This window comes from Myotis davidii, unplaced genomic scaffold (genome assembly GCF_000327345.1).
Source record: "Myotis davidii unplaced genomic scaffold, ASM32734v1 scaffold59, whole genome shotgun sequence".
Lineage (NCBI taxonomy): Eukaryota > Metazoa > Chordata > Mammalia > Chiroptera > Vespertilionidae > Myotis > Myotis davidii.
Genome location: NW_006293001.1, coordinates 5418073 through 5429948, shown reverse-complemented (window position 1 = coordinate 5429948; position 11876 = coordinate 5418073). Strand labels below are relative to the sequence as shown.

The 11876-nt window shown below is 35.4% G+C and overlaps 1 protein-coding gene across 2 annotated transcripts in view; it reads left to right on the top strand.

The window, feature by feature from the left end:
* The window catches only part of SCN3A (sodium voltage-gated channel alpha subunit 3), a 111362-nt gene that overhangs the window by 61674 nt on the left and 37812 nt on the right, over positions 1-11876 (top strand). For both annotated transcript variants that reach the window (XM_006766509.2, XM_006766513.1), the window contains 3 exons: positions 3635-3979; positions 4991-5123; positions 6454-6692. In XM_006766509.2, the coding sequence (XP_006766572.1) occupies positions 3635-3979; positions 4991-5123; positions 6454-6692 (717 nt within the window). The remainder of the gene's footprint in view (positions 1-3634; positions 3980-4990; positions 5124-6453; positions 6693-11876) is intronic.

The following is an 11876-nucleotide window of genomic DNA, read 5'->3' as shown; positions in this document are numbered from 1 at the left end:
TAGAACCAGATTCTTTTTTTGGCTTAAACTATCATCTCTGATATAGTTTAGCATTATTAAGATTAGTAGAAATTGTTATGATTTAGTAGTATTTGACACCACAGCTTAATGATTGATGTTACAAAGCCTATGTTCATATTTCAACTCCAAATTAGTTCTGTGACCATGGTCGAGTCACTTTTACTTTGTAAAATGGGATGATAATGTCTTCCTTAAACAGTTGTGTGGAATTAAACAATATGGACTACCTATGTGACAAATAGTAAAGCTCTTATTAAGTTAAAATAGGTAAAATGAATTCTAAATGAGAAACTAGAAATTTGAGTATAGCAACATTTACATGAACATATCTATGTGTTTTTGAAAATCGGCATTTGTCCACCATTGTTTCATCATGGTGCTCAAAAAAAACTTGTGGATTAGTTATTTGTCCAATCAACAAATATTTATTAATAACCTACGGTGTGGCAGAAACACTTCTAGATGCTGAAAATATCTCACTGAACAAAAGCAATACAATTCGCTGACTTCAGGGAACTTTATATTAAAGGAGGAGACAGACAATAAGTTATAGACTGTCTTAGAAGGTGATAAGTGTGATAGGAATAAATAAAGTTGAAAAGGGGAATCAGGATCACTAACTGGAGATAAACATTTTAAATAGGGTTGGTCTGGAAAACCTCCCTATAAAAGAGACACTTAGCAAATATTTAGAGATGCCAAGCGAAGAAGCTACCTCACGGAAGAGCAAGTGTAAGTCGGTCCCCGGTGCGGTAGTGTGCCTGGGATGCCCAACAGGCAGCTGGGAGGCGCGTGCTGAGGAGCCATGGAGAGGCCTAGCAGAGGGAAATTAGCTGGCAGCCAGAGTTAAATTCCCTGCATCGTCTTCCACCTTGACTTTGACAAAACCACTTGAGTCCAGCCATGCATTGTGTTTTACAGACCTGACTTCTATTCTCCCTTCTGTTGTTGAAAATTAAGAAAAAGAGTTCAGATTTACCTTCTGGGCCCAGGTAACATAAAACCCTGGGATGGACGTTTGGGCATGCCTGAGGCAAAGAAAGAGGATCTTTCGCTCCTAGAGCACAAAAGCTTGTTTTCCCTGGAGAAAGGCCTGGCGCAGCTGTGGGCATTCCCTGCACTCTGCTGCATCTTTCAATGTGTTATTTTTGGTTCCTTTTCTCTGAATACTATTTTTGTCATCGCCTTTTTCAGTCTCCATTGCCTTGAAAGCTGTGCTCACACCCATTATTATACTTTCTGAAGAGTGAATAGAAGTTTCAAATAAACTCAAAGATCTGGACCGCCTTTGAAAACACCCTGACATGAAAACATGCAAATTAAAGGCATGTACAGGATACATTATGAATGTACCACATACTCCCATCGTTTGCATACAGAATTTCAGTTTCCAAAGATAGCCTCTGAACATGAGTATATTAAGATGATTCCACTGACCCGTCCTAGGGATTAATGTAAGAGTGTAGAGTGAGACCACCTGCACAGAACCACCTGGTGAATATTCAGATTCCAGAGTCCAACCCTCTCTCACTGAATCCAAATTCCAGAAGGCAAGGACCTAAAAATCCACACTAAAGTTTCAAAAACCAGTCTGGACATCACCAAGGTACTGATCATTTAAATTGAATCTGAGGAGATTTAAAACACTAACATTCTTTATAATGAGGGGCTGAATTAATTTCTCCTTAATGTCTAATTTCTTGATCAGTTTGAAGAGTGGAAATCCGCTTAAGTGCTGTCCATAGTGAGTAGACAAACCTGCTGCACAAACGTGTGTCACGCAGGCACAGCGCAGGTTGGACAAATAGGCAGTTGGCATTTCCTGTGGCGATCCTAACCAAATCCAAAGCAACGGCACCTTTTTATTTTATTTATCTTATTTTAATATATTTTTATTTATTCAGAGAGGAAGGGAGAGGGAGAGAGAAATAGAAACATCCATGATGAGAGAGAACCATTGATTGGATGCCTCTTGCACTCCCACACTGGGGACTAAGCTCGCAACCCAGGCATGTGCCCTGACCCGGAATTGAACCGTGACCTCTTGGTTCAACAATCGATGCTCAATCACTGATCTATGCCTGCTGGGCCAATGGCATCTTTTTAAATGCATAGTATCTTCTCAGAACATTCCTGTTATAAAGGGCAACAAAGATTATCCTAGTGCTTTGTAGTCTGGGAAAAGTCATACAAATAAAGCTATGAATGAGGCCTAAGAAAATCAGCATTATCTAATTAGGCAGAGGGACCAAAGTAAATTTGGTGGAGTTTGCCTTTCCAATGTTTTTCCCCACTAAAATTTTATTTGGTTTTACACTGAAGCTTGGGGAAAGAAAGGGAAGATCTGGGCATATTTATGCTGACATATGACTAAGTATGCACATGTGTCTGTATGTACAAATACATTATTACCCTGGCTATGCAGAGAGATAGGAGAGGTCACAAGAGATGAACTGGAGAGTGGGGGGAGGGGGAGCAACAGGGAGTATTACAGTCAGTGAGAAAGGGAGTAAACAAAGGTTCTGCAGACTGAATAAAGATGTCTTTGAAAACTACCATCAAGGCTAGAATAAACATAGAAGTATTCGGTGCTGTGCGTTTCAAATCTATCCAAAAAGTGAAAGAAGAGACTTCATGCTAAATCTTCATTTTCCTGTACCAGGAACTATTAACTTGATTTATTTGTGAACATGTGTAATGTTCAAAATGTTTTTGAATCATCCAGTTCCTTTTAATAAAATTAAAGTGAGATCAGAAGGATAAGCTGTGTTTTATATCACCCTCTTTAGCAAAGTCAAGTATATATATCTTGCTTTTTAAAGCACTTAGCGATAAAAGTTAAATAAGAAAATGATTTATAAAGCAGTTTAGAAATATTCTCTGTTGTCATTACTCTGATATATATTCTCCCAAATAGCGTGAATCATGATTAGCCATTTGGGAAACTGCTAGCAAATTTGGCAGACAGCGTCATAGATTAACTTGATGACTTTCATTCCCAGGGGGATAGAGACAAACAGGTCTGGAAAAAGAATAATTTCCTGTCAGAATCCAAAAGAAGTGAATGAAGAGAAAATAGTTTTGTTTTTTAAACCATTATATCCAGAAGTAAAATATTTTCTACAAATATTTGAAATCTGAGCCAACAGTCTCACTTGAGCCATAACTTATTTTCCAAGTTGTAGGTCCTTTCAGAGCATAGTATTTGGCAGAGAAAGCAACCTACTACTTGTTTAACTATCACTCCCACCAAAACAGACAAAAAACCCACTTGTCCTCTTCAACATGAAGTTCCAGCCCTATAACATTGTGAGTAAAAAATACACCTCACAGTACTAGATGAAGATTAAATGAAATGGTCGTGGACTTAATAACTTGCAAATCAAGATCCTCAGTAAAGAAATGAACACTTTATACTTAAATTTGCATTGTGATCCATAATAAAAATATCAAAACATGTGTGTTCTCCATAAATTTGATTACCTGTGTTTAAGAGCAAGACTATTCTACACCCAAAAGAAAATAGATTCTGCAATATTAGGACTTTTATTAAATAATTGTGTGTGTGCCCCCCCGCCCCACCCCATTCCTTTCTTCCTTGCTCTCTCCTCAGTCTCTGCTAAGTATCCGTGGCTCCCTGTTTTCCCCACGACGCAACAGCAAAACAAGTATTTTCAGCTTCAGAGGTCGGGCCAAGGATGTCGGTTCTGAAAATGACTTTGCTGATGATGAGCACAGTACATTTGAAGACAGCGAGAGCAGGAGAGACTCACTCTTTGTGCCCCACAGACATGGAGAGCGACGCAACAGTAACGTTAGTCAGGCCAGTATGTCATCCAGGATGGTGCCAGGGCTTCCAGCAAATGGGAAGATGCACAGCACTGTGGATTGCAATGGTGTGGTTTCCTTGGTGGGTGGACCATCAGCTTTAACCTCACCTACTGGACAACTGCCAGAGGTGATAATAGATAATAAGTTAGCTCCTACTGACATTATATACCAATTTGAAATAGTCAAGGCCTAGTAATGAAATAATACATTATTTTTAAGGACTGTCATTTTGGAAGCAGTCCTTAAATATTATGTGTTATTCACTGAATGCAAAACAACAAACTTTTTAGAATCAATTGAATTGTATGGGACCATAGCTTTCAAATGCTTGAAGTTAAAAGAGCCCAGTTTTTAGAATCTGGGATGAAATAATATCTGCAAATTCAGTAGACCTGCCAACACAAAATAATGAGCACTTTAACAACCAAATCATTATTATAGATATATGAGCACCCAGAATTTTTCATATTCTGGAAATTTCATATATTTAAAATTAAATATTATAGTGAGCAATATAGATAATGGGCAGTTTTTACACAACTGTCAATATTACAGTGACTCAAATATATTTGTATCTATTCAAATGGCTCTAAAATATTATTTCTTATAAAATGGCATATAGAAATAATTAAGAAAATCTCAGGAAAGCACACACATTTCATTGTACATCTGTGTTTGTGCATGAAAAAATTGGCCCATATGTCAATATTGTCAATATAGCCTCAAGTAAAATAACTTACCCTTGGGACTATATAATCCTATTATTTATTGGGAGGGAAGACTCATCTGATTATAAGTTATTGAAATAAGCAGAAAAACAATTTGAATGTGAACAAGATGAAACAATATTTGACATTAGCATGCTTATGAAAATTTCCCTGAAAAATCCAGCAGGTTCTGCAATATAATTGCCCTATACAATTGCATTCTAACTGGTGAATTCTTGGTAAAGGCTATCTATCACCTACGGTAATTTTTAAAAAAACTGTTTATAACTTAAGAACAAATTTAATATTTTATTACTTGAAAATTGTGACTTGGAAAAATTGCATGTAGCACGGTTTTCCAAAAAAATACTATGTGGTGTTGTATTAGTCATTGAAAAGGGTGGTTTGAGCCAGCAGTATTTGGTTTGCAGGGCACCACCACTGAAACAGAAGTCAGAAAGAGAAGGCTAAGTTCTTACCAGATTTCGATGGAAATGCTAGAGGATTCCTCTGGAAGGCAGAGAGCCATGAGCATAGCCAGCATCCTGACCAACACAATGGAGGGTAAGAGGCAGGCCGCTTTCTGTAATCATATGCTTTGTGGAACCTAGGTCTTCTCTTTAAATTACCACAGTTAATTACCCAGGATCAGAACTATATATTAGACCTAAGTAGATGATATATGAACATACTACGTTCCCATTGGTTATAGAAACTAATATTGTTCTTATTTCTTTTTTACTTTGGTCCTTAACATCTCCGCAGAGTGACATTTCCCCACTTGATACTATATCAGTGATTATTTACCCTGACATTACATTATCCTTAAGCAATTAGAGTAAACGCTTCCCCTTTTAAGTGTTGGTATGAAGAAGCACAAAGAAACGTCTCTTTCAACCTTTAACCTGTTTTCCAGGCAAGGGGGTGGTAAAGGGCTTCAGAGAAGCAGATGAGTGAGTTGAACAAATCAGAACGTGTGCTCCACTTCAGCAAGGGCCCTAAAGATCTCCCCCATCTTCCACATTCCCAGAAACCATTACATCCTCTCAAAGGAGAGCTGACACAATGCTTACTAATTTTGACACAGGGGAATGGGCAGTAATTATTAATCCTTTATTCGTTCATTAAATGAGTCATCCCTTCTTGAAGTTTAGAAGGCTATTTAATTAGCACTGCAGTGTATGTTGTTACATAAGTCATACCTAACATATGTTCTTTAGAAAGCATCAGTTACATTTTGTATCTTCTTCTACTAGTGTATTGGATATCTAAGCAGCCACATCATTATTTTTTAACAGGCTTCACCCATTAAAATTACTAGTAATTTTTTATATAGTAGGCCAAACTTCTGAAACATATAAAGAAATTATGTTCTCATTGTGTGCAAGATTAGTGCTGCTGTGGAAACAATCAGAGAAAAGGATAAGTCACATGTATTGATAAAGATCCCATCTTTAAACGGTGTTTTTAAAAAGGTACTTTCAAATTAAACAATAATGATTTGATACATTTAATATACCTACAAAGCGGATACAAAAACTTGTTTTGATGAGAGAATATAGCAATTTAATCAACTATTACCTAGGTTATTAGGTAATGAAGTTAGTTTGAAGCAAAATATTAAATTCAAAGTGTTTATTATTTTGTATTTAATTAAAGGAGAAATAAAGTCTATTTCAGGACATTTTTAATGAACATTTTATGAAAATATTTAATGGGATTGTCTTCTCAAGTTTGTTAAGCTGTTGTATCAACTTCTATTCCCCCAAGTAGAAATGTCCATTTTATAAAATAATGTATAATCTAGAGTAGCAATTCATTTTCAATGTTTTTTGTTTGTTTGTTTGTTTTTTGTTTTTTGTTTTGTACTAACTGTTCTTTATTCTTCTTCTAGAACTTGAAGAATCTAGGCAGAAATGTCCACCTTGCTGGTATAGATTCGCCAATGTGTTTTTGATCTGGGACTGCTGTGATGCATGGTTAAAAGTGAAGCATCTTGTGAATTTAATTGTGATGGACCCATTTGTTGATCTTGCCATCACTATTTGCATTGTCTTAAACACCCTCTTTATGGCCATGGAGCACTATCCAATGACTGGTCAATTCAGTAGTGTGTTGACTATAGGAAACCTGGTAAGTTTATTTGAAGTTTACTTAATTCCTTGGGCAGGAGTGGGGGATATAGACCAAAAAAGAAACCCATCTGTGCTGCATTGAAACAAAAAATATAGTCTTTTTTTCCACAGGAAAAAAATCTAAAGAAATATTATAAAGACTCTCAGTGATAAGGTCTAAAATTCAACTACTTTGACTACTGATTGTTTAGATCAATGTCAGTCTGATAGATAATGGCCTCACCAGTTGTAAACTTGTTAAAATTTTTACTGTCATTCTTGCTGAAGATACCGGTCTAGCGAAACCATCAGATCTAAATCTAGCTCCATAAGCATGAATTTTAGCACACATAGCCTCTTAAGAAATCATGTCCAATTAAAGGAACACACAGGTTAATTTCTGTATAATAGAGGGCATAGTTATTCCAAATTGAATTACCTAAAACAGCAATTTTCAACCCTTTTCATTTCATGACACACAAACTAATTACAAAAATTCTGTGGCACACCAAAAAAATTATTTTTGACGATCTGACAAAAAAATAAGTGTAATTTTGATTCATTCACACTGATGGCTATTGTTGAGTTGGCTCCTGATATTTTTAATTTTGCAATCTAAGGGAAAAGGGGCAGTATTCTGACTAAATAGTCAGGTATTGCATGTTTACAAAATTCTTGCCACACACCAGTGTGCCTCTGGCAGCACACCAGCTGAAAATTGCTGATCTAATGAAATGTTTCAGTAGTATTCACACAGAGAAGAAATAGTTGGTAAAATGCATTTGTAATTTAGCCAGTTTTGATTCAAAATACTAGAGCAGTCACCTATGTATGTGTGTTGACATGTACATTTCCTCCTAAATTACATAAAGAAATTGGAATGATTAAACAAGTAAGAAAAGTATTTTATTTAGCTTGTTAATCAAGATCTTCCTTTTGGCACAAAACAGAAAAAAAAACCCTCAAACTAGCTTAAAGTGGGAAGGGGGATGACTTGTGGAATAGAAAGGAAAGATAGACTACCAAACTACAGAAAGGGTAATTTTGTAGTTGGGCTCCAAGAAATTGCTTTAACCAAGGGCTTTGATGTAGCCCAAATAATCATTGCGTCTTTTGTCTCTAGTTCAGGAAATATGCGTATCATAGATCACTGGTTTTACCTCTTGTAACCTCTGCACTGAAAAAGGACTGGCTCTCTTTTCAGTTTCAGTTCAAATACTCTCATGACAGGGGAACTCTGGCATAGCATGGATTAGATGCTCACTTCTGGTTTAATCAGTCTGACAGAGGGTGGAGCCATATGAAAACATGGCAGACTAATATAATCATACACGTGGAGGAGCAATCTCTACAGAAGGTAGAAAGTACTAGGCAGACAGTTACATAAAATTGCATAAACATCTATCCCCCAAAGTGGTTTCAATTTCACTGTCTTATTTATTTCAATAGACCCCACCCCCAGATTCTTTAGCAATTCTCCATCTTTGGCACCTGAAATATTGATTTGATTTTTTTTCTCTGATTGTTCTTTGATTTTTCTAATCAGTCCAACCCTACTTCTTTGCTTATGCTTATTACAACTATGTCTTTCACTCAAGATTTGTATGTACTCAATAACTCTAGTAATTATTTACTCTTGTGATATAAGCTGTGTTCAAGTAAGTGCTATATTTCCAACTGCTACAGACCATTGGTCAAGGACAACTTTAAAAATAATAGATGACAGCTGAAAAACAATCTTTCTCTCAGTTTATTGAGAGTCCTAACAATATCACTTCACTTCTGTGTTACCTCTAGTAGTGGCCAACCTCAAAGATAGGAATCTTATAGCCATTTTAACTTCCTTTCCCCTATTTCTTAGTTGAAATGAAGACCCATTACTTCTTCATTCAAGGTATGTCTTTTTAATCCTATAATTATTATTAAAATAACATTTTTAGTACTTGTTACTCAAGTGCTATTACCGTGCTAAAGTATCTATTATCTGTAGTTGTGGGCCAACAGTCTTTTCTGGTTTTTAAGACTCCCCCAATCCCATCTGAGCCCATCCTTCCTATACCATCTTGCTCTGCAGTGTTTCCTGATCAATCACCATCAGTCCCATCAGTATAGCCTTACCACTCCACCACACAAACACCACACACATTTTTATATAGTGACATAGAGGAAAATATCTCACTGCTGTCTACATTCACATTTAGAGTATTCTGACTCAAACACCTCATCTTAATTCTGCATATTTTTTAATGTTCAATTCCAGTCTTATCTCCTCTAATGATACTCAGTGCAATTAAACACTCTTTTCTTAACTCCAAATGCATTTACAAATAAAACATGGTTGAATAGCAAACACTTTCTTGCGGTATCATAATTCTTGATTTCCAAACCTATTATAAATTAGCTCAATGGCTAAAGTCATGCTCCACTTTTCTTTTGTATCTCCAACAGTGTTTACATGATTGTTGCTCAATAACCAACTCATTGTTTCCTATCAAAAGGGCTGATTCAGGTAGCAAGTTTCTGTGGAATAATGTGGGCTTTACAGTCTGGTGGAACTGGGTTTGACCTCATTGCCAGTGCTTACTAATAATGTAGCATCTGGACGCGTATGATAAAACATCTGAGTCTTTGTTTTCTATTATTAAAACGGATATAATACCCATCTTCCAGAGCTGTTGTGAAGGTCAAGTGAGGTACTGTGAAAACATTTAGCACTATGTCTGGCATCTAGCATGTGCTCAATAAACAATTTCCTTCCTCTAATATCTGCTATTAACCTTTCTTTGAAATACTGATGGAAATTAGCTCTTGTATTTTCCCCAGGATATCGGGATGTTAGGGAAGTTGAACAAATGAAGGAAGAAATTTGTCAGAGTGAGGCAGGAAGTTGAGATTTTATAGAATTCCAATGTTGAAGCAATTGAATATGGAAGCAAACGATAAGAGAGGCTTTCTTATGGTATTAGCAAATGGAAAAGCACTAGACTAAAGCACCAAATCTGAGTCCAAGTCCAAGTGGTCATGCTAAATATCTGGGAGTTCCTGAAAAAGTTGCGTAGATCTTTGGGCCTATTTGTCTCATGAGTACAATGTTTTGACGAGATAACTGTTCGTGCCCCACTTAGTTCTAAATTCTATAACTTTAAGAGTAGCAATGAGGATAATGAGGCAGGGAAGTGAGGCAGAAGACTGATGACTGGTAAAACCATTGATAAACTGATGTTAATGATGGGGAAACAAGGCTCATCAAGATGGAGAGTGTGGATGACAGGAAACAGACCTGAATTAACTATTCAAGAACAGGGGAATGTGCAAACTGACAGTTTCTTCTGGTTGATAGTTCCTTATTATTATTAATAACATATAATATTCATAAAGAAGTTTATAGTTTAATTCCTCATATATCTTATTTTATTCCAAGACTTTTATACTAAATGTTTATATATGAAAACTATGTATTTCACACACATATGTAATATAAATATATATTTAATATGTAAGTAAATAAATAAAATATTCCTTATATCATTGGTGCTTAGCTGGCTTTTGATGACATTATATACCTTGGATGGTTGCATTTCACATTTTGTGGGGGTTATAGTTTGCTCATTAAAATAAATTTAGAATTCCTATGGACTAGGAATTTATTACTGTTCAAATGACTGCACACTGCCTTTTAAATAACAGCAAAGAAGTTTGGGTTGAATTGGTTAACACAAGAATGTCTCATAAAATAATTGTACAACTTTCAGTCTTTACTTAGAAAGTAAGTAAAGTTTACTTAGAAAGTAAAGTTTTTTCATCCTATTTCTGGAGCATATAAAAATTATATCATTTCTCTGCTGGTTGGGTTGATTAAATTTGAGTATCAAGAAACCTCAAATTTCTATTGAGTTTCTCTAAGATGTTCTATTTTGGTTTTGGTTTTTACTGTGTTTTGATCATTACTCCAAGAAATCCTCCAATCATTCATAGTAGGTTAGACAACCTCTTCATCACACAAACATTTCTAATTAACTTGTAACTATTTTTTTCCAGGGAATATAGACAAAGTTTTGTAGTTCCTAACATTTCCAACTAACTTGTAACTATTTTCCCATGGAATATAGGCAAAGATTTGTAGTTCCTAAAGATTTGTGATTACTTTTCTTACTATAACTCTCATTGCAACCAGTGATTAAGGGTCTATGATATATCCTTATTCTGCTAAACCCAGAAGGGAACTCAGACCATGGTACCTGCTCTAAGGATCTTACAGGTTATTTGAAAATATAAAAGCCTAAAGAAACACAATTAGCTAAAAAGATCCCCTTATGATTTTCTGTAGGTAGAGATATTTGTAGTTCATTTACCTGGATAGCTTCTAACTCTTTGCTGGGTAGTTCAATATATTTCTATTAGTAAGCTGCCTATTTCAAATAGTAGTTGCGTCTGAAGCGTTAGATAAGAAATGCTATATGTATAAATCAGAACTTATTTTAGATTCACCAGGGGGAAAATAATCATGGTTAGTCATTCCATAAAATGAAAAAATAATCACATTTCAATGTACACTCCACAATGTATCTGAATTTTCATGTACCAAGCTTGCTTGAAATACATTTGAGTGAATAAATGATGAAATGGAGATTTTTTTTCTGGATGGGTATTTTCTTTAGGTCATACTGTGACTGGGAAAATGTGATATTTGCTCCACTGACATATTAGTAAGAGTAGATAAAGATTTTTAATTAATATGATGTTTTAGGAAATAATTTTAGAAAATAATTAATATGATGTTTTAGGAAATAATTATGACTGCTATTTTGACAGAGTTTCTCTAAGGTAAAGGCTGACTTACCTTGGTAAATAGTAAGTTTTACTTTGAAGTCCTAAAATACAGCTTTTACTTATAGTTGTTTAAGAGAATTGTCTTAAAAGGTTTCTTATTTTGCAAGAGAAATTTCATAACTCTTTGTGTCCTTGGGCCTCTTTGCCTATGGTTTTGAGTTAAACAAATTTTGAGTTTGTTTTATTGTTTTTCTTTCTATTGTCAAATAGAGATTCATGCAACCACTCAGATAATTTATTAATCTTAATTATGGATGTGTGCATACTGAGGATGTTCTACTGCTTTAATGAAATCTGCAGTTCCTTGTTCTATGAATCATTAACCTCAATTCTGAGGCATGCACCCAAAGATCATTATTATAACATTTGTGGC